The sequence below is a fragment of the Condylostylus longicornis genome, unplaced genomic scaffold, assembly GCF_029603195.1.
Source record: "Condylostylus longicornis isolate FDR11 unplaced genomic scaffold, ASM2960319v2 ptg000083l, whole genome shotgun sequence".
In the NCBI taxonomy this organism is placed as follows: Eukaryota; Metazoa; Arthropoda; class Insecta; order Diptera; family Dolichopodidae; genus Condylostylus; species Condylostylus longicornis.
In genome coordinates this window covers 3034163-3059173 of record NW_026578051.1, presented here as the reverse complement: position 1 = coordinate 3059173, position 25011 = coordinate 3034163, and the positions used below count along the sequence as shown (strand labels likewise).

The window sequence follows — 25011 nt, the reverse complement described above, 5'->3', positions numbered from 1 at the left end:
TAAATCTAGGATTTAGGCTACCGACACAAATACACTTTGTTGCATTAGCTTCGTGGAAGAACCACGAAATTAAAAAAATTAAAGTAGAAATAAACATAGAAAAAAGTTCAGTAATTTTTGCATTATAAACAAGCTCGAGTATTAATTTTCATGAGCCATTCAGCAAACAGAGCTTCGTATAATACTGTTTCAATGGTTACGCAAGAACAGAGAAGTGCATATTTATCCGGAATTTGATGCTGTCATAATGCTTCGCTGTTATACGCAATGCGGTTGACGATTATTGCAAAAATAGTTTACATATGCGGAAAGTTAATATATAGGCTTGTCTGTTAATTTCTCATATTATTACAGATTCTTATCTACATATCATAACATGACTTCCAGACTTCTTACCTATAGAGCTGGATATTCGTGCAAACGGTATCCATTTAACTTGGCCAAAAAAGGAAAATTAACTAACAATGTTAAGATAATTGTTAAGTGTTAGTGTGAACTCGACGTTAAACTATGATCAAAGCAACAATGGTTATTGAACTCAATTATAATTCTGCCATCTGAAAAGGAACTAGCCTAATGTAAAACTATATATTACAGCAGTCGCTTTGTTTAATAAACAACGAATAAAACATGGAAAGTAATTTTAAATCGAATTTATTTTTTTAATTAACAATTGGATATACGGCTCTGGTTGCAACACCACAGTGATTATTTCTATTACGAGCCATTTTAATATAACCATTATCTCCCCACCAATCACCCCATGAATTTCTAACTAACCAATAATCTTGTCCATTTTCAGTACCATAACCAACAATAGTGATAGCATGTGATAACCAATTTGTTCTACATCTTGAATCATAGAAAACACCACTCTTATAATGCATAAATGTATCTAAACTAGCATCCATATCAATTGGAATTGGTCCAACAGTTGCAACAGCTTGTTTTAATGCTTGTTCATCACCACTTGGAATTTCAAAGAATGTGCTAATGCTAATACGTGGTTCTCCTCTACGGCAAACATCTTCACGACCTAAGTAGGGATTGCTTGCAGCATGACCTAAACCATGAGCTAACATATAATTGTAAACGTTTCTTTGGAATCCTCCACCACAGCCATAATTTCCATATTCTTTACCACAATCTAATAATTCTTGATGAGCCAATTGTATCAATTGACCATGTTTAATGAAATATTGTCCTTCAAGAGCAGCAATAGCAGCAAATGTATAACAACTTCCACAACCACCTTGATTTAAAACTGGATTTCTGTAACCATATTCAAGCCAATTAACATATTCTGGTAAGTCACGAGCGGTAAAGTTTTGAGCGAATTCACGACGTCCAAATCCACTGGTTGGCATAAAAGCACTACGTTCAAGTTTTGCTTTGTATTCAGCAACAGTGAAATCCGCAAATTCATTTACACCCATTTCAAAAGTTGAAAGACCTTTTGCATAATTTTTGTTATGTTCTTCAATTTTCTTTAAGGTATTAGCAAAAGTTTCTTTACGAATAGCTTCTTCTTCAAGGGTATTGTAAACTTTTCCATATTGAATTTTGAAGTTCTCCCACTCGCTATCCAAATCAGCATAGGATTGCTGACAAGCAATTAATGCAAAAATTGCAACTAAGAATAATTTCATTTTAAAGTTGATATTTACTATGAATTTTGTTAAATGATATTTATTCAAATTATAACCGTATTTATATAAAACGGATAGAATGGAAGAGCCAGTTATTGAATATTGATAATAAATAATTTTTTTTTACAAAAACAAAAATATGAATTATGGCACAAGTATGAAATCTTTTTACACAATTCAAATATTGATTAGATTAAGAGCATAGTTTACGTATGTTGATAAAGAGTCCCGGTATTCCGATAACATTTTTTTGTTTTTCTGTTATCTTTTTGATTAGTCTATATGAAAACAGTAGGTCTACCTTACAGGCTCACATTTTGTGTTATTTTTATTAAGTCGATTCGGTTTGTTATTCATTTATTCTAGTATACCTATATTTTCTAGTATACCTATATTTATTCTAGTATACCTATATTACTGTTCTAAGGACCAAGTAGCTGCGTTGGTGAAGGTGAAGTCCTGCGGGGGCTGGACAGAGTTCATTGTGTGCTCATCCTACCTCCCGGGGGACTGTGCCCACCCGGACGAGCAACTGAAGGATCTAGTGGACTTATGTGGAAGGAGGAACTTCCAACTTATAATAGGAAGTGATGCCAATGCCCACCACACCGTCTGGGGAAGCAGCAATATAAACAAAAGAGGTGAGTGCCTACTTGAATTTATATATAGCAATAAATTAATGATTATGAATGAGGGCAATAGGCCGACATTCATAAATGCAATTAGGGAAGAGGTCCTTGACATCACCCTTTGCACTGAATTTATCGGCAGTAGAGTTGGTGGATGGCATGTCTCAAATGAGACATCCATGTCCGATCATAGGCAGATTACGTTTGATATCATGGTCTCCGGGGGTGTGGCAGAAGAAATATATCGGGTGCCCCAATCCACAGATTGGAGTCAATTCGAAACGCTCCTCATGGATGGGATTAGATCCGTTCCTGCTTTTGTCAGAACGGTTATGAATATCGAACTGGCCAGCGAGGCCCTGACGGCGGCTATTACTAATGCCTATCACGGAAGCTGCCGCGCTAAGCCAAGGCGGAGCAATAGGAAGTGCCCGTGGTGGAATGCGGAGCTTTCAAGGCTTAGACTAAAGACCAGAAAGCTATTTAATTAGGCCAAGGCGTCGGGTTCGTGGGAAGAGTATAAGGACTCACTCACAAAATACAATAAAGAAATTAGGAAAGCGAAGAGAATCTCGTGGAGGGCGTTCTGCAAGGGCATTGATGAACTCTCCAGCAGTGCGCGTCTTCACAGGGTGCTTTCCAAAAAGTATGCTAGCGGGTTGGACCTAATGGAACGTCCTGATGGCTCCATGACTGAGAACGCACTTTCCTGACTCGGAGATTCTTCGGAATCACTCAAATGCGATCATCGAACCGAGGGCATCCTGGCCCAGGAGGGATGACTGGCAACGATCCCGTCTAGTCTTCACGATGGGCAGGATTAGATGGGCTGTTTTCTCTTTCAGGCCCTTCAAATCTCCAGATGATGACGGGATATATCCTGCATTTTTGCAGAGGGGTTTCCAACATATCGCTAGAGCACTGTTCGAAATTTTTCGTGCCAGCTATGCGTGGGATTACATCCCTCAGGCATGGAGGGTGGCTAAAGTATACGTATATTCCGAAGGTGGGTAAGCGACCAAGCAACCACCCAAGGTCTTTCCGTCCAATCAGCCTTACTTCTTTTCTATTGAAAGCAATGGAAAAAGTGATTGATAGATTTATACGGGACGATGCACTGGGAAGCAATCCCTTGCATGAATCTCAGTACGCCTATCAGTCGGGAAGGTCTACTGTACTCGCTATGCAGAGTCTGGTGGGGTCCTTGAAAACTCACTGGAAGTGCGGGAGGTGGCAGTTGGCTGCTTCCTTGATATAAAGGGAGCTTTTGACAACACCCCATATCATGTCATCTGTGAGTCGTTGCACAAACGAGGGATTGATGAGACGACTAGCAGATGGGTTAATCGGATGCTACAGGATAGGATTATTAAGTCCACCATAGCTGACGATATACTCTTCATCTCCGCTGCAAAAGGATGTCCGCAGGGCGGGGTTCTTTCGCCCCTCCTGTGGTCCATTGTAGTGGATGTAGATACGCCGACGATGTGGTCTTCGTCGTGCGGGGAAAAGTTGAGAGCACTATTTCTGATCTTCTACAGCAGAATTTACATGTTGTGGAAAGGTGGTGCAAAGGCGTTGAGTTAAATATAAATCCAAGCAAAAGCACTTTGGTCGCCTTCACCAGACGCAGAAGCAGGGACAGATTAACGAGCCCAATTGTGTTTGGTGAACGTATTAGTTACTCGAGGGAGGTGAAGTATCTGGGGGTAACCCTGGATGATCGTCTCTCTTGGAATACCCATATAGATAGAGTTATCGGGAGAGCTACGGCGCCCTTGTGGACGTGTAGGAGCTTCATCGGGGGGACCTGGGGAATTAGTCCCGGAATAGCACTGTGGCTATATACGGCCCTTGCTAGGCCCATCGTCACCTATGCGTCGATTGTATGGTGCCGTAAGGCTCAGCAGGCGGGTGTGCGGGCCAAACTGGAAAAGCTACCGAGGCCTGGGAGTAAACGGGGCGATGCGGACGGCTCCCACCGCTGCATTGGAGGTGATGATCGGATTGCCGCCACTGCACCTCCATATATTGAAGGAAGCTCGGCTAGTGACTTACCGACTTCTCTCTGGCGAGGACGGGGTATGGCTAAAGTTGGCCCACAGAACTCACAGAGACTTTATTGAGAGTCGGCGTGCTCCGGCGGATTCGCCGCGGAGTTGCTGGGGATGAGCAGGAGCCGGGTTCGCACTATTGCGAATTTCTTCACGGGGCACTGCCCAGTGAAGTACCACCTGCATAGGCTGGGGAAGTCGGGCTCCCCCCTGTGCAGATTTTGTGGGGGTGGCGATGAGACCGCCGTGCACATTCTCTGCGACTGTCCGGCACTGGCTGTTCGGCGCCGCAACTGTCTTGGACATGGGGCCCTAAGTGTTCGGGAACTGTTGTCCAACTCCCTTAGGGATATCTCCGGCTTTGTGATTGGGACGGGGATTTTATAGACCAGGGAGTGGGGGGGCTGCAATAAGTCAAAAATGGCTGCGGTAGCTTTGGGGTTTCTCCTGTCCCACTCGGTTCCCTTAGAATCTACAATCTACAATACCTATATTTTTTCTGTGAAGTAAAATTTTCGGAGTACCTCGTAACTATTAAATCGGTGTTGTTAGTGAACCATAACTCACAACTGAAAAAACCTGTTTTGTTAGCTTTAATCGTCGTAAATTAAATTCACTTCTCGATTCACACAGAAGGTTATTTAAAATATTTTGTTAAACATCACTAGTTTGTTAGAGTATTTAAGTACTACGGCTGGATTAAACATCTTCTTACTTACCGTTTCGGGGCACTCATCAAGGACTTGATTGATACAATGAACTGTTACGGTTGTAACAAAATCGACAATTCAATTTACATTTTATTTTATTTCTAAAATATCCCCTCTCAGAAAAAAAATATTAAAAAATTCTTAATAACTATACTTGAGACGTCATATGGTTCAAATTTTCTTGTCTATCATCTTATCCTGACACATTAAGTTACCATAATATTGCAATTCATTTTACCATCTTAAAACTATGCATTACTGCAGGACACCTTCAATTAAATTTAATACATAAAAACATTTCTTATAACTATTTGTCATATACTTAATAATAGAATCATAAGATGAGTATGATATCATCAGTCTATTCTAATTCAGAACTTATCAAAAAAAACGAAAGGAACGAAATGTGCATTTATGCATACTGCCAAAGACTAAAAAAAAAATATAATAACAATTACAGTAAAAAAAAGAATAATAGAAAATTTTTGAGATTGGATTATCCTTTTTGTTTTCTCCCATATTGTTTTTCTTGCCTTTATACAAAACTTTTGCTATCAGAGGCATTTTTTTTCCCATATTCTTTTTCTTTGAATTTTAAGAGAAAAGATCTTTTGTGTTTTGGGGATATTTTTTATCATCATTTTCCATTTAAATTTTTTTTTTGGTTGTATAAAGCTGAGAGAGCCCGAGATATAAATGTGAATAAAAATGCATCCACTGGAAAGAGCTTATATTTAAAGATGATTTCAGCTAAAAATAGCAAAAAAATGGAGTTGCATAATTGAATTTTTAAATAGAAAACATAAAAATAAAGAAGATGAATGACATTTATTATTATGAAAAACTTTTTAAATTTCAAGATTCTCGCATATAGCTGTTACTACTACAACTACTTTACCACTTCTACTATGATTATAATACTACAACAACTTGTATAGCACCACAATTCATCTAACATTCTAGCACACTACTGTTATTTTTCTTTTTAACATTTACTTTTTGTTTTTTTGTTTTAGTTTTGTTTTTTAACTCATAATTGCGTTCTATGTACACTATAATCTTTATCATATACACATATTCCCATAAAGCAGCTTATCATACTGTGAGGTAAATGATAGACACTGATGGGTATTCACTTTATATAAGTATTCACAGAACATAGAAACATATACTCATTTATGTTGAAAAATAATTTGCTTAAGTCTTCTAATAATATTGTTAAAAATATTCAGTGGTGTTCCAAGTCAAATTGGGAACAATATACTTAATATATTAAAATTTAAAAAGCATATTTAATTTACAGGCCATTCCAAAAATTTATACATCAATATTTATTTTTAAAATTTCCAAACATTATATTATCTGACCTGCTTAGGAACTGGATCGTATATTGCACAAATGAGGTGACAGTGCCCAACACTATGTTGTATGAAGGACACTGGGCATAAAACACCCTCGAGTAATTTGAAACGTCTGGCAGATCACATTTCCACCAGAGTAAGTGCGTAAGAGAAAATTTCAAAACTCTAGATAAAACAGCCGATTGCAAAATTTTTGCCGGCAAAACAGCCAATAAAGCAAATATTTAAAATCGTGGATAATATTCAAAACACCTTGTTATTTCAAATATCAAATTCAACAGTTCCATTTAAAATTTTACAATTCTACATCACTGATAATATTAAAATCAGCACAATGCTCATAATTAAACTTTTTTATATACATACAAATTGTATATGAATTTGTATGTACAAGAATAATATGAGAATTTAAAAATGCTCTTATAAAAGTATATAAAGAATGCATGATTTATGCATTACTCTATATTATACGAAATAATGTATAAATAAGTACAATGTAGATAATGCACAATAAAACTGTTAAAATAATGTCGACGTCGTCATCATCATTGTCGTCGTCATCGAGGAGATGCTAGAAATTGCCTTCAGTCATTCAAAAATTTTAAATATTTCTCTCTCTATATATATTATGTACTTTTATCCTGTTGCGTTTTTCTTTTAATTTTTGCTTTCCTGGCTATGATATTTTCTTTTTCTATATACTCTGCTTGTTAGTAATATTCTTTCTCTTTTTCTCTTTCTAGCAGCTCTTATTAAACAAAAGAAAACCCTCAATTTATGGATAGTTAAAATAATAAATATAATAAAAGAAAATTATGATAAAAATACAAGGAAAATTTTTTAAAAATTTTATTCGTACATGAAAATAAATTTATGATTTTAACACATACATATGTATACATATATTTATATGTATTTATAGAACACATTTATCACAAATACACACAATTAAGCTGCCATAATATGCGTCTCTATTACAATAAATTTTGTTAAAATTTACCTTTCTACTGAAATTGTAGTATGTTTTGCAATTACAAACGTTAAAATCTCTACTGCATATTTGAAAAAGTATAATTGGCAACAGTGTTTATGTCAAAAAATTGTAAAAAATTTAACTAGTACGGAATTACAACTTTAAAACAGAGTAATAATAGCAATATAAAATCATTACCTTGAAACGGTTTAGTTTCCCTCAGTTTCTAACACATATAAAGGAAATTATGATTATTAGACCAACAGCCTTGACCGTCAACTTAGCTTAACTCTAAATTTTAGGCTTAATTTAGGTAATATAAACAAATTATTTCCCTCGAACTGCTTTCAATTCAAAATTTTAATTTAAACTTTAATAATTTAAATGTTACTTCCATTATTTGACAAAAAAAAAAAACAACAACGGCAACACTTTTACTATTACAGTTTCTCTCTATTTAAAAAATTACACATTTAATAAACAACAGTGAAAGTAAGAAGGAAGAAACATTTTTCCTCTTTATTCATAGAGTAAATATTATTTTTAACGTATGATGACAATTTCTCTTTTTCTCGTTACTTCTTATTTTCAAGGATATTCCGAAAAAAAGGACATATTATTATTATTATTATTATTATTATTATATTACAATGAAATGGGGTGGGTAAAAAAATATCAATTTTATTTGTTCCCCTTTCTTTATTTCGATTACTTTTTATTTCTCTTTTTGTTTTTTCATCCAGAAAAAAGAACAAAAAAGAAAAAGAGAAAAATTTAATGCAGTGAATTATCTGCACTTCCTGAGCTTTATTATCGTTTCCTTCTGAATAAGATCACTTAAATATCCTTTGAGAATATTTTGATTTGTATATTTTGTTTCTTTTTAGTATTTGTTTGGAGTCGGGTTATATGAGGTATACGTTTTATTTATTTGATATGTAGGTGCTCGTATTATTATTTATTTTTTGGTATGTGTGTTGCATGCATATAAGAGGACATGCATGGGTACATACATAAGTGAATGTATAATGAATGTGTTTTATTCAATGTGGTTTTTTTGATTATTTTATTCTCATTCTCTTTTGAATTTTTATCTCTCTATTTTCTGACTGTTTTACTGTCATATCGCATAATGATTGATGGAGTGAAATAGTAAACAATTGCTTTTCCGTTGGTTTTCTCATATTTTGTCGAAAAGGAGGGAAGTCATTTTTTATTGAATTTTTTTTTGAATTATTCTTTAATATAATTTTTTATTAAAATAATTTTTGTAAAAATACTTAAATAATTTAAGTTTTTTTTTTTTTTGGTTACACGCACAAGTTTACTTTTACTTTCAACACTTTATTTTTTGTTTCATTAAATTCAATGGCATATAAGACATAATAATTTTATCCAGAAGGAAATTGTTAGTTAATATTTTGTAGTTATGTCGTATATACATATGAATTTATGATAATACATAAAATGTATTATCATAAATTCAAATGGAATTTATAAAGAATTTCATTTATTTAGTGATTGTAAATTTTTCAGTGATTTTAAAACTATATTAGTATTCTAATGGGGACTTGGCTCTGACGGTTTCTCGAACCCAAAAAGGTGTTCCAGTTCATCAGGAGAATGAATTTTGAGACGATGTTGTAGGGGGATTTCCTGCACTCCTTGGAGAGGGGGACAATAGATCCTTATGGGCGGTCGTGGCACTCGACACGCTACCCGGCTCTTAATCACGACGTCACTGCATCTTCCCTGTTGATTTTCTCAATTATTTCTATCCGAAAATACATTTGCTAGACTTTCGTTTATCTGTCAATGTTAATTTATTTATCTCTGTCAAAAAAGTATATTTTGTTTCACTTTAAAAATAAAATCAACTCTATTCTCTTCTCTTCCCCTTAAAAATGTAATTCTCTTTTCATATTCTCTTATTTAATAAAAGTTTAGTTTCCTTAAACTTTAGAATTTTTGGAAACTCTTGGAAATTTTAAAAAAATTCAAAATAAAAAGATTGAAAATCACTGATTAATAGAAAATATGAATAATTTTTATATTTTTCTGGAAAGTAAAAAAAAAAAATAAAAATAATATTTTATTTTATTATTTTCTTTTATTTGTTTTAAAGAGCAAGAAATTTTATTTTTTAGTTGAAAAAAAGAATAAATCTGTATATAAATTATTCTTTTATATAAAAGATACTTATATGCCCCAAAGATTATAAAGAGCATTAAAAACGAGCACTTAGTTTCTTATCTTTTATATTTGTATAATAGTATATATACATAATAATAACAATATTCTGGAAATGCAAAAAGATTTTATAAAACATAAGAATAGCAATAATGTGAATTGGAAATTTTAAATCATAAAAATTTATTATATGCGAATATTTAAAGAAGAAGAAAAATATATTATTCAATTTATTTATAATTTATAAATGTTATAATAGTAATAATATGTATGAAGAGTATGACAGCATTTGTATATTAAAAGAAAGTTATATAGTGTCTTGCTTTGTAATCAAATGAAAATTTAATAAGAAAATTTCATATTTATAAAATTTAATTTCAATATTTAGAATGTCAGATGTTTACACAAGAGGACTTTCGCTTATAACAAAACCTTAGGTTAGGTTAAGGGTTGGGTTAAGTAGGAGATAAGGTACGCCTAGGCCACGTAGATCCGTTGTGACTCCGCTGCATAAAATTGGGCTTAAAAATGTAAATGTTGTTAAACGAAGGCGCTCTTGGAGTATAATCATGCGATCATAATTGGGAGGACGTCTTACAGGTCTTTCTGCGAGAACATTGAAGGATTGCGAATGACAATTTTTCAAATAGTCAAAGACATACAAATGCAAAAAATTCATCCGGAGTCTAGCAATGGTGTTGATCTGCCTATGAGATCGAAGAGGAAATACACTGAAACCACTGAGGCAATATTCGTGTGGCTGGTATGGAACCGATTTGATTTTACATGGCCACAGAAGACCAGAGAAGCAGGATTGTGGGGATTATGAGGCCTTCCCTTTTCAAACAAAGCTCTTTAGTGCTAGTCTTGTGTTTGGTTGTTTTCCACGTACGTGTTCCATTGTGTTGGTGACTTTCATTTCCAAAGCAGGGCTTTTTTTAGATGACTCGTAGTAATCCAAAATCAATGTGACTGTTCAGTTTATCGTTATTTATCACGAAAACGGTGAAGAAAATTTCTATTTATAAAGTTTCATTAGTGAAACTTCAGGCAAAGCTTTTTGCTTTGGACCTTTCAATGTGTGAGAACATTTGTAAATAATATGTGAACTATACCATTAAAATGTTCTCGGATAATTGAGACATTAGACTCTTACGAAATCGAATTGAATTTAGTATGGAATTATCTAGAAATGCTGATGGAACTTGTTAATAGAACTAAGGTTATCCCATCGTCGTTCCCGTTGCATGTGGATGTGTATGATAACGAAGGGCCGAATGCTCTTGCAAAGTCTGGAACGACGATAGCTTTTGTTTGACTCGAGCCTTTCTGTGGACTGTCGAATTGTAGAATAGTGTAGCTTAGCTTGCGCTTTATAAACAGTGTTATGTTACAATTAGCACCTTTGGCCGCAGTGGCCTGATCTGAAAGTAACTCTTGGAATTATCAAAATCAAAATTAAATAAAATATAAGTACTCGTAAAGAAATGGAGCATTTTAAGTCATTTATTGCTGAGAATGACTTAGCTTTCAATGTAATGGGTATATTAAACTAAAAATATCTTTCAAGTGATTTTGTTTTTTAATTTTTCTTTATTTTTTATTATTTTGAATATTGATTTTTACTCATATAACCATAAATAAAATTTCAAGAGGGTATAAGCATTAAAAGATAAGGAGGCACAAGTATTTTTTTTATTATAATAAAAACGTCTGATTAGAATCAATTAATTTACACTAATGAATTTCTGTGATTTATTTTAAATTTTTTGATTTATAATCAACAATTAGAGATTTTTTTAAATACACACATAGGTACATATTATATTCAAATATTTTCAATATTGAAATTTAAAATATCACAATGAATGAATTCAAAAATACAAATGAAAAAATTTCAATTTCACAAAAAAAAAAACCCAAAAAAGTTCGAATTAAACTCACTGCTAAAGGGTCATCATTTATACTTAGGTAGGTCTAGTACATACACACATAATTTTAATATTAATCATATGAATGTTTTGTTATCTAAAGTGGGCAAGAACACAGTTATAAGTACATACTTACATGTGTATTAAATATTCGAAATCCAAAAATCAAAAATCAATTCATCAATTGTTAATGCTTGTAATTTGGGTGTTATCATTTATAAAATTTTCAAAATCTATTTTTATAACTATAAAAGTACTTTTTAAGAAGATAATAAAATTACATTAATTACTTGTGACATCACATTATATAATTATAATTATAGCAAATAATATTTGATCAAAATTGAGGAAGAGAAATGAAAATAATTGGATTCAATTTAATTTTGAGAGTCTAGGAAAAAACCAGTTGAAACTTTATTTATTTATTGGAGCTGTTCTAGATTTTTTAGTGAGACCATTACAATAATCTTTTAAATGCCTGGAATTAGTTCGAAATTGTCAAAAATTTTGAATAACTTTGAGGAATTCAAATAAATTGTCCATAATACAAGGAATTAACGAAAGTAAATTTTAGTATTAATGGAATAGTTTCGTATAAATCAACACTTTTACAATTTTTAAATTTTTCTCTCCACATAAAAAGAACCGAATTTAAGTTTTTCTCTCACATAGAGAGAACCGAATTTAAGTTTTTCTCTCAGATAATTATTGAAAAAAAAAAACAACTGTAAGAGCACATTTAAAGAATATTTTTGAATATGAGATCCCATTTGGCCATTTTAAAATCAATATAATTTACCGTAAATTTCCCTCCATACTGCGAGCACTATATAATTCAGGGATTAGTTCATTTTCTGACTGAAAATTATAATTTCCCAAATTGTATAAAATACTCGTACGTAACAAGTTCGTGATTAACAACGAATCATATTTACAAATATTAAACACAATTTTTTCTCTTTCAAATTCAGGAGAGGAATATATATAAGTACTCTACGTGATTTTCCATTCGTTTTCAATAAGAGAATAACAAAAATATCGAAAATTCCCGAAAAATTATCGAATTTCCTATATAGGACAATATTTTGGCACAATTTATAGAAAATTCTTTTTTAAAAATTAATAATAGGAAATTTTTTATTAAAGTAAAAATAACCCTTTAATATTAATTAATACTTTTTACGATATACATATTTACGATATATGAATTTTAGATAATATCGTAACGTAATATATTCATAATATAATATTTATTAATAAAATATTATTTTTACACCCCCCCCCCCCCCCCCCACTTTATTATAAATACGAAAATTAAAAGAATGTTTGTACAGAAAACATTACAAATGTATTTTTAGGTGTACAAAAAAAAAAATAAAAATGAAAACTCATTAGTTTTTGATTTTTGTTTGTTCTATTCCCTTCTCTTTTACCTCTGGTTGTCAATAAATTTTCTCTCTCTCTCTTTATATATATTTTAAAGCATGGATGGCAATTAAAGGGCACGCGTGCCAAACTTGGCACGGAAAAAAAATTTGATGGCACGTTATAATTGTGCCTCGACAAATTTTTATATAGATTTTTTTTCTAATAAAAAATCTAAAAACTCGTTGAAAAATTGATTGAATGAAAAATTTCCTAAAAATGATAATTTCCTAATAGCGAAATGACAAATATTCAAAACCAAACATATTCAAATGTTATATTCTTTTTATTTTTGTTTTTTTTTCACTTCACTAACCCAGCATTTACACGTACAAGTTACTTGCAAGAAAGTTGCAATACATACAAAAATTTTACTAACACATTGAAATATTTCTACTTGCTTGTTTACTTGCAGTTCAACTTGCAAGAAAATTTTGCTGCCAGTAATTTGACATATTGAGAAATTCACAAAAAAAAATTTGTTGTTTTGATTTTTTTTTTTTTTAATTTAAAATTTTTGAATTTTGTTTTGAAAAAATGAAACTTAGCAAACTTATGGTTTCTAAAATTTATAAACAATTATATATATTGCTAGTTGTTTTCTTCTCAAAGACATTTTCAAAAATCAACTTGCTAAACGCCTACGTCATAATAGCAAGTAATTTGACATTTGGAAAAACTAATTGACAATTAATATTATACAAACTTGCTTGCAAGTAGCTTGTATGTGTAAATACTGGGTAAGTAAAGTATTGAAAAAAAATTGAAAACGAAAAAAAATTCAAACCGCTTTGAAAATGCATTGAGTATTCAAAAATTTCAAAAAAGAAAAAACATAGTAAACTTTGAAGTTTTCTTTTTAAAACAAAAAAGTTGTGGTTTTTAGGGTATGAAAAATTATCCATATTTCATTTGGAGCGAAGTTAGCAAGAGTGAATGTCATAATTGTTTTTCTGAGTTTACACAACACGTGTCGTGTTTAGTTTTTTACCGTTATTTTTAATTGAAAATACTTCTAATAGAAAGTGAATGAAAAACATCGACCAATTTCTAATGCTAAATATTTTTACAGCTGTAAACTTGATTTCGGTAATGAACTAATTTAACAAATAAACATTATTTAAATATATATAATTTTTATCGTGTAATTTTAGATTTAATTATTTACCCCATTAACATGTCACCAATAAAAAAACAAAAACTACAGGATGTTCGCAGTTTTTTACCATCTTGGACAATTGATTACGGCTTTATTAAACATGGAGATAAGAGTCGTTGTGGTCTGTGTTCCGAAGTTATTGTATGTCGAACATCTTCTATTAAACGACATTTTGAAACTAATCACAGGGAAATTTCTGAAAAAAATATTGCCGAAAGAAGAGAATTAATATCACAACGATTAAAAGATGTTGAAAAACAATCAAATTTGTTTTCAAGATTTGTGAAAACTCCTAATAATATAACAGAAGCGAGTTTTGAAATTTCTTATTTGATTGCTAAACACTCGAAACCATTTTCTGACGGAACGTTTATAGAAACACTTATGTTAAAAGCTGCTTCCAGTTTGTTCCAAGATTTCAATAATAAGGAAAAAATTCTCCAAAGAATACAAGAATTACAGATGAGTAGAAATACTATTAAACAAAGAATTTTAAAAATGAGCATTAATATTTCCGAACAACTTCAAACCGATATTAATAGTTGCGATTTCTTCTCAATTTGTTTGGATGAAACAACTGACATAAACTCGTCTGCCCGATTAGCAATTTTTGCACTTTATTCAAAAGGGAATGAAATACGCGAGGAGCTGTTGAAATTAGCAAATATACCGGAAAGAACAAGAACAAAACAATAGGGTCGATTTTAAAGAACTTGATGACATAGAATGGCTAACAAAATTAATGTTTTTCACTGATTTAACATTACATTTAAACTCTCTAAATAAAAAATTGCAAGGGCGTGGGAAGACGATTGAAGTTATGTTTGGACTTATAAAGGGGTTTGAAGTTAAACTAGATATTTTCATTAGAGATATCGAATCTGGAAAATTTGAATATTTCCGAAAACTAAAAGTTTTTTTTGATGAAATACACATTTTTGAAAAAACTAATTGGAATTTCACCTATGAATTTACAAATATTCTTGTTTCTATTAAGCAACAGTTTGCACAAAGATTTCTCGATTTTAAAAGGATCGAAAATATTTTAAAAATTATTAATTACCCAGATTTATTTGATATGCAAGATTGTGACAATAACCTCCTTAATTGGATGCGATTAGATAATTTAGAAATGCAAATTATTGATCTGCAATCCAATCCAATTTGGGTAAATAAATTTGTGAATATGCGGAAGCTTGTTGAAGATTTAGAAAGCCATCGATCCCAAAATGAGGAATCAGAATGTTTCATGGAAAGTAAAATTTTAGAAGCTTGGAATAGTATGCCAGATACCTTTTATTCTGTCAAAAAATTAGCAATCTCGTTGTTAACGATTTTCTCTTCCACTTACTCTTGCGAAAGTCTTTTTTCCGTTTTGAATCATGTACATTCAAAGACTAAAAACAGATTAACAGAGGAAGATTCGGCAGCATGTATTACTCTGCAGTCAACAATGTACCAGCCCGACATAAAAACTCTTGCAAGTAATATGAAACAAAAAGTTTCTGATAAAAAATTAAATTAATATTTTTTCTATCTGTATTTATTAATTTTTATACCTTGAACTATAATATGTATAAATAAATATTATTACAACTTGTCATAATATTGTATTTACCTAACCATACCTGTACTTGGTACTGTGCTGGCACGGGAAAAAGTGTGACAATAAATTTCCCCAAATTTTGGCACTTTGATCAAACCCTATTTGCCATCCCTGTTTTAAAGGTTTCGTTTTTATCGATCGCATTGTACAACAAGGGTTAGGTTATGTGATGGTACCAAATTTTTGAAGTCAAGTTTTCGGTGGGAACGCACTTCTCCATGGTAGGGAAGTGTTAATAAATTATTTTTAGAGAGATGTCGTCGGTCTGTGTACGCACGCTTGTATCTCAAGTTCAGCAGAACCGATTTTGATGAAATTTTATATTTGAGTTTATTTTGGCTATGACACGAATTAATCAACTTTTGGGATATATGAAGACCTCGGATATATAAAGAGATCAACCAATTTCCTTAAATGCCAATTTAACATTTTTTACTATGTTTACGGAATAGATTGATCGAATTTCTTGATATTTGAAATTTAACTTCTAGTTGTTACTAAAATTAATTAGTCAGGGAATTTGGTTGACACAAAATGAAATTCCACCAAGAGCCAAATTTCCACATTTCTAGGTATGTCAGCCAAAAGCTTGCTAACTTTAATATAATTGAAAGGAATTGTTTAAAATGCATTTTCATAATCTTCTGTAAGACTTTCGTTACACTAAACAATGTACATTGCCTAGTCGGTTATGTGCTAGCCACATCTAATTTTTGTTTTTACCTCAAATACACAAGACGAGAATATTTTTATATATAAATCGTAGAATATTGAACCGGACACATTATTATTTACACTTATATAAGGAAAACAAAAAATTGAGTTTTAATTTCATATATAAGAAATCTTTTTAGTATGTAATAAAAGAAATTCTAATAAAAATAATAAAAATATAAAAAAAAAAAATATTAAGAATCCTTTAACATAGAAACATGGACCAAGAATGGAAAATATGGTAATAAATAACTATCAAAATAAGCAAAATATTCTGTTATATTATAAAATATATGTGTATAAGAATAAAATATAATAATAATAAAAATAATAACAATAATAATAATAAATATAAATAATATGATATAAAATGTGAACGTGATATATTTATTACACTTTAGATGTCGACTTCTAACACTATAATCTATACCTATACGTCTATACCCTTCTATATACCCTATTATTATTCTACATATACGCACCATCAACAATATTACCTTTACAAATAAGTAAACAACGTAAAAGAAATGAAAACAAGAAACAAGATGAAGAAAATTTATAAGAAATTATACGTGACGATGTGATTAAGGAGCCTGATATACAAAAACTTTTTATTTTGCTTCCTTAAAGTGTATATATACCATTTATAGAACCCCCAACCCCTTAAAATATACTTTTTATTTATGATTATATTATTATATACATATATACATAATAATATAGAGAAATTATATTTTTATACCCAACCTCCTTCATATTTACTTTTATTATTTTATTGATAATTACCTTGGTCAGATCCTATGTTGTTTGTTACAGCACGTTTCTTATTTCATTTTGTCGTTTCATTTATTTTCTTGTTTTCTTCTTATTTATTCTTATTTTGCTTTTTATATAATTTTTTGGGTAAATTTTTTTATATATTAATTAAATGATTTGTCTTACTAAAAGTGTGGTTTTCGAGCCCCTCAAAAATAATACTATGGTACAATCAATGTAATTCAGCTTAAAAAAATCATAATTGCTGAATTGTGCTGTAATCCAGTAGAGTTCCTGAAATTATTATAGCAACCCTTTTATATTATCACATAATGCAGCTTATAAGTACCAATTCCTGAATTAACATAACCCCTGTAAACCTGATGTAAAGTATCCTACAACTAAGAACAAAAAGATAATAATCGCAAACTGTAATTAATTCAAGTATTTTACTTATCAATAAATTATTTAACTAAAAATTTCACATAATGAACCACCATAATATACAAAAACTAAATTAAACATATAAAAGCAGATCAAACGTTAACTAGACTTATTCAGCAATTAAAATTATATTGCTGAATAGCTTTAATTCATGTCAGATTTTGTATTTTTAGTACAACAAATATTTCTAACGTGCTTCAACCAAATCGCTATCTGTATTTTCATACTCAAACGAAATACAACGGTGTACTCATTCTAAAAATTGTTTTATTACTTATAAAAATTCAAGTAGTATAGCATAGCTGAATAAGGTGTAAACTATTTTATGTATAATACTTTTGACTTCAAAATTACATTAATATTATATTTGTATACAATTAAGCAATTAAAACTTATTAGCTGAATTGTGTATTAATACCGTATTATTGTAATTTTTAAGTTATGAAATATTTGTTATTTTATTTTATATTAAAAATTATTACGGCAATTCAATAGACAGTATACAATTTTTCCTTAATAATATTATTAATCGCTTTGTTTTACTTTATGTCGGGGTAAATAAATTGTTAAAAGAATTTTTATTTTTTTTTTTTTGTGTTTTTGTTATTTTTTCTTTTGTTTTTATTATATAATGGGAAGAAACTAATTAGGAAAGATTTCTGCCATAACTCTATTTAAGAAATAAATTTAGTGATGATATACAAACGTTCCCTTAAATATCTGTATATTATAATAAATACTGTAGAGACATTCTGAAAAAAGAAAACTTGATTATACAAACGGTACATACAAATACACATATATATACATATTTGCATAAAATATATGTAGTTTATGTACAGTGAGAAACAAAATTATATAATACTAATGCGAGAAGTACAAAATTGAATATAAAATTATTAATCCGCACAGAAGCGTAAGCGCAACTGTCTTTTACTATTTACTAATAACGAAATATTCTTTAATAATTTATGACAATACTATGTCGTATTCAAATGTCTAATAGGAAATTACAGTTAATTGACATTACAAATGATAATTTGCCACTTAGTCGTATTTAATTCGAATTCAATATTTTTCAATATTATAAAAAAAGTTATTTTGAATTCGACTCAAATACATCAGAAAAATACATCAGAAGGTTTCAGAAAATATAGAAAATTTATACATACATACTTCAAATTGACATTTCAAATGATATTCATATTTGACATTTGAAAAAAATGATTCTTTGCAATTTCTAGATTATTTCAATTTGATATTAATTTTAGAATTGACACACAAACTTGACATTAATGTGTCAAAATAAATGTCATTATACCGTTATTTTTTTTTTCTGAAACCAAAATCATGCTGTTAATTTTATTCCTTACTGTATTAAATATAAGAATAATAAGAACAATTTATATGTTATATACAGTTTTGTGTACCTTATTATTGTTTGTTCAAATGTATAAATATTAACTTCATCACTATATTCTATATGTATTATGTGTATTATGTTTGTATGCCAAAATATTGCTACACATACACATATACACAAATAATAATTATTATAAAAATGAAAATTCAATGTTTACATTATGAAGGTGCGGTATATATAAAGTATTTATAAGATGAAAATTAAGAAAAGTGTAGAAAATTTAATTGCCCAAAAAGAAGAAGAAGAAGAAAACATAAAACAATAAAAAGAAAAAGGAAAAATGAATTAAATGAAATAATATTAAAGGTTTATATAAATTTTCTATGAATAACAATGATAGTTTTATAAGATGAAAATTATAAGGAATTAAACGTTTATATACAGTATATATATATATATATATATATATATATATATATATATATTATATATCCCTATATATATATACTATATATATAAATAATAGCATGAATATGCAAAAATTACTATATACTCTATATATTCTTAGTCAAGATTATACTAAAGGAGTAAGTATATGTATATAAAATATTCTTTATTTGCACATTATACGCTCATCCTTATATATAACACTTTCATAATGCATCAATATTATATATATATATATATATGCATATATAATATAGAAAATTAAATATTTATATATAAAACTATTTAAAAGAAAATTATATATATTATTATTATTATATATACAATTATTAGCTATATATTACTAGCTATATATATACAAGCTATATATATTAAAATAATGGAATGGGTCTATGATATATAAGATTCTTAATAGTTTATGTTTACACTCATTTATCATTAAATATTCTACATATATATATATATATATATATATATATATATATTGTATTTAATTAAATTCAATTCAAATAAAGAAGTTTATTATATAATACTCTTGTAATATTCTTCAGAAAATTAAGAAAATTACTAAAAAATCTTAATTAAATTTTAAAAAAGAAAAATAATAATAAAACAATTAATTAATTACAATATTAAAAAATAATTACACACTATTAAATTTAAATTTTAAATATATTTTTATTATCAAATTGTGAATAATTTTTATTAAATAAATTTTAATAAACTTAGAAATTTTTTTTTCAAAAATTGAAATTTTTACAATTTGTTATAAAATCTAAGAAAAACGTATATGTGAATAAAATATGTGCACCATCTATACGTAAAAATTTTAATTAATAGAACAGGAAAAGAAAAAATTAACGACTATCCTGGGTGGACATCAAAGTGCATGTGCTATATACCATTGTATAGGCCTCTCATGCGTAAACAATACAAAAATTTTATATTGTCTACTGATGAAGGCCCATACAATGATTATTGTAATCAAAACTGACTTACAAAAGCTGTATCAATAAGGGACCTCATATGTTATTCTGCTGGCCATTAATTTTTGTAAATGTAAGGAAAAGCTTGATTTGTTAACACATTGCCGATCGATAGGCGAATTCTCCCCCGTTTTGAAAAATGTCAGCGCACGACCGATCGGGGAGATCACCCCGCTATAAAAAATTTCAGTGCACGACCGATCGAGAAAATCTCCCCGTTTGACAATGTAATGCAATAGAGTATTGCATACACGGTTTTAAGTATATTAAATATATATATATATATATATATATATATATATATTATATTATATATTTTGATGCTCTCTTCCCTTCGTTGATCGCTATATATAACGGTATATCAGGAATATTTGTGCTGACGAAATATTTCTAATATTGGATTATATAGCTTATAATATCATCGTATACAATTTCAGTCTGAATATAATTTTTGTACTGAGCAGAAAAACAACTCTGTATTTATTTTTGTAATATAATAAAAGACTTCAATAAAATGTCCCAGGAAATAGAAAATGATTTTGATGAATTTAACGTTGATACTGAATCAGAATTTTCAGAAGACGATGTTGATACCGACACCGAAGATATAGTGATGTGGACATTATCACACCAGGAGTGCATTGGACAGTGCCCATAGTAAAATATCACTTGTATAAGCTGGAAATTTTTGGTTTCCTTTGTGCAGATTTCTGTTTGTTTCATAGACAATTTTATCTTAAAATTTATATATGAGAGGCTCAGAAGCAAAGTGGCCTAACACTGACTTCCAAAATTTTTGCCACAATATTTAAGGTTAAGCTACTTTTACACTGAAAAAAAAATAAATAAATTTTGGGTTTTAGGCCAAAAAAAAAATATTTGACATTTTTTGTCGGTAAAATTAAAGTTGGGATCAAATTTCATATAAACTTCTAACAAAAAAAAAGCGAAAATTTTGGAAATGAAGATTTTAAATTAACTAAAATTATTATTCAATTTTATACTCATAAATAATTTCTTAATAAAAATTCTGAAAGACGTGAAAGAAAATTAATAATTTCATCATTTTATACGAATAACAACTGCATATTAATGAAAATATTGTGAATATTTATTGTGAATATATAAAGAACAATTTCATTGATTTAACGCTACATTTATCGTGAATAAAATATATGACACCACCAAAAAATTTTTTAAAATTCTATACTATCTTGCCAGTTACTACTATCTCTCGCTATATTAATTCGATTTGCTTTTATTTATTTGAAAATTTAATCTTAATTACAATTTTATATTATTAAAAATAATTCACAATTTTATCAAATTCTCAAGAGAGTTAATTTAAACTTTACATTTGCATTTGAAGCATTGAATTCAAATTAAACATATTTGCTGTCATCCCTTTTACACAATTCGTTTAATGCGCCTATAAGCAGGCAATTTTATTATTATTATTTTACTAAAACCAGGCGTGTTAATATTCTCTCCTCTCTCAAATTCCATTTTAATCACTTAATTATAAAAAAAACCCAAATTTTATTAATGTTTTATTTTTTTTACATTTTTGCAAATTAAAAATGTTTTCTTTAAAGAAAAGGAAAATTAAAAAATTAATGTTAAATAAAAGAAAATATTTTACCATACACACATATACATATGTATGTATGCCTCCCTATATGTAGAGTTATATAGCATGGAATGAGTAAAAGAAAAGTTTAAGCAATGATAAACTAAAAAAAAATTTTTTAGATTTTTTTGTAATAAAAAAAAAAAAAATAACAAAAAAAAAGGAAATTAAAATTGACACAATATGGAAAAATAATTAAATTCAAAAGTCTTTATGTGTCTACATGCACATAAATCCAAAATCATTATTATGGTTCAACAATTCACATAAAGACAATAGTAATGTACAAGGTGTTTTTTATTCTTTTTCTTCTTCTTATGATAGGCCTTAGTCCTGTGTTCAACTATAAAATCAGCCATCTTGAAACAATGATGTCCAACTGTAATAGCACCTTTTGGGTAGCCTTCCTACTGAGTGTCATTGCATTAATATGTTGATGTGTTACGATTTTTGCCAGTCTATTGTGTGACATTCTTTCTATGTGATCCCGCTAGAAGTGACTTCTTGACCTAGACCACCCTACTACATCTTGGATTTTGCACTCTTCTCTTATAATGCTTCTGAGTCGGTCTCATCGTCATCAATGGCTCTACAACCCGAACTGGATCTTGGCCTCCTCTAAAATTTGCCTCCATCGGTCTCGTTCTTGCGCCAGAGTTTGTCAGTTTCGTGCGCCTATTCGCCTGGCATCGTTATCCACGTAGTCGCTCCATCTTAATTTAGGTCTCTCTGGTCTTCTGGACCTTTCAGGTCTTTGTAAAAATATCTTCTTTGTGGGGTGGTTCTCTTCATGTCGGCTCTTTATACAATTCATACAACTCATTGTTGTACTGTCTTCTCCATACTTGGTTTTCTTGCTTTGTTCCATAAATCTTGCGGAGAACCTTTCTTTCAAAAATATTTAAATGGTTTTCTTGTTCTTTAGTTGATACCCAAGTTTCAGAGTCATACGAGTACAATAATACTGAAAGTATCAAAGTTTTATACAATTTTATTTTTACTTGTTTATCAACTAGGCGTGAAGATAATTTCTTGTATAGGCCATAATAACATCTGTTTGTCAGGATCAGTCTTCTCGATACTTCGTCTGCGACGTTATTTTGATTGTTAACTAAGGAACCTAAGTAAACAAATTCTTGAACCACTTCAAAATTATAATCATTTACTCTTATATTTTGGTCATTTCTTTCTCTGCGTGTTGATATCATAAATAGCCCTATAGTTTATAATATTAAAATATGGAAGTAAATAATGAAAATTCTTCTTCATATACAAGTGAAGAACAGATGGATAACGTGTACAGTCAAAGCAATGAATCAAATCAAAAACATTAAAAAAATTCTCTACTCAAACAGAAAACTGGTACCTACCGCTTTTTAGAGGCAGACTGTACAGCTACAGAGTTGCATATGATGAAATTATCATTAGCGTTGGTAAATTATATTTCAAAATATTCTGGATTTATTTTCTTGGACTTGTCGCACACTTGACGCTCACACTTTGCCCTTGAAAACACTCATAATTTAATGAAAAATTTGGAATATTAGAGAAATTGAATTTTGGGGAAAATTTATTATGAAAAATAATTCATCAAATCACCCTATCATTTTATAAGGTGGTCATACAAGTATCTTAAAATATGTACATACATACATACATTCATATATTTATGTTAAAAGTTATATGTGTGTATTTTATTTTTTTTAACTCTTGTCATTTTTTTTATTATTATTATAGGTACATTAAATATTTTTTTTTTCAATTAAACATGGTTGAAAATAGATTAAATTTGTAATAAAATAAAAATAATGTTTTTTAAAAGAGAGAGAGAGAGAGAGAGAAACTTAAAAGAATGTTGCGTGTTGCACGAATTATTTATACATAAACAAACATACATACACATAGAATTATAAATATAAAACAAAAATTAAAAAATTTACAATGAAATATGACTTTTTACTGACATGACAATATACAACCCATGTATATACGAGACTTCTACATCCGAGTACTCATACACACATTGTATACCATATTTCTTTTTAAATTAAAACATAATTATGTCAAAATTTTGCAAAAATGGTTAAAAGTTTTTAAACAAAGGTATACGTAAATGATTTCGTCCCAGTGAAAAATTTCAAAATGGAAATTTTAAAAATTAAAAACTAAAATAACTCTTAATTAATTTCAGCTATCAAAACTTTAAATATACTCAAAATTAGGTGGTATAAAAAAAAATTGAGATATAAGAGAAATGAGAGAATTTTTAATATGCACGAGTATATTCAATTACATACTTACATAATTATGTGAATCTATCAAAATATTTTATGAGCGTACATTCCTTTCTTTCCTTGTTAATTTCAAATTTTCTTTTCTGAATGAAATTGTGAATAGACCCTAATTTAATAAATCTTTTAGAGGTTCTATTAGTTAGCATATAATGTAGAAGATATCTTTGTTAAAACCAAACATATTTAATGTTTTTACGTAAATTATAAATTAAATATTAATACACACATAAACAAATACTTTTAATAGTGGGGATTTTCTTAATCAATTTCTACTTTAGCACGGTATGCATTTGTAGAAATAAACTCAATATTGTGTTTGATTTTGAATTTTGTATAATAATGATGAAGACTGAAGAGATGGAATTTCAAGTTTTCAAAAACAAAAACAAAATATTTTTTGTAAGTTTAATTCCATTCTAAAATTTTCGAAGTTAATAAATTTTATTTGGTGAAAATATGATTTTAAAAGGTTTTTGATTTTTTTTAATTTTACTTTTTATTACTAGATGGCAAATTATTTAGTTTTTTAATATTATGTGGTTAAAATGCAAAATAATTAAAATCGTATAATTTTACGATATGTAAAATTATACGATTTTAATTATTGTAAAATTATGTTACATCCGTTATCTACTGGACATTAGAATTATGACAAATAAAAAACTTTTTCCCACATTATTGCTAAGACTA

General features: G+C 29.2%; 1 protein-coding gene across 1 annotated transcript; it reads right to left on the bottom strand.

Moving 5' to 3' along the window:
* Positions 1–662: 662 nt before the first annotated feature.
* On the bottom strand, positions 663–11062 carry LOC129613363 (procathepsin L-like). The gene is made up of 3 exons (XM_055527374.1): positions 11044–11062; positions 10772–11002; positions 663–1633 (listed from the first exon to the last, which is right to left on the bottom strand). The coding sequence occupies exons 1-3, from the start codon at positions 11060–11062 to the stop codon at positions 663–665; spliced, it is 1221 nt and encodes a 406-aa protein (XP_055383349.1).
* Between the last annotated feature and the right edge of the window lie 13949 nt (positions 11063–25011).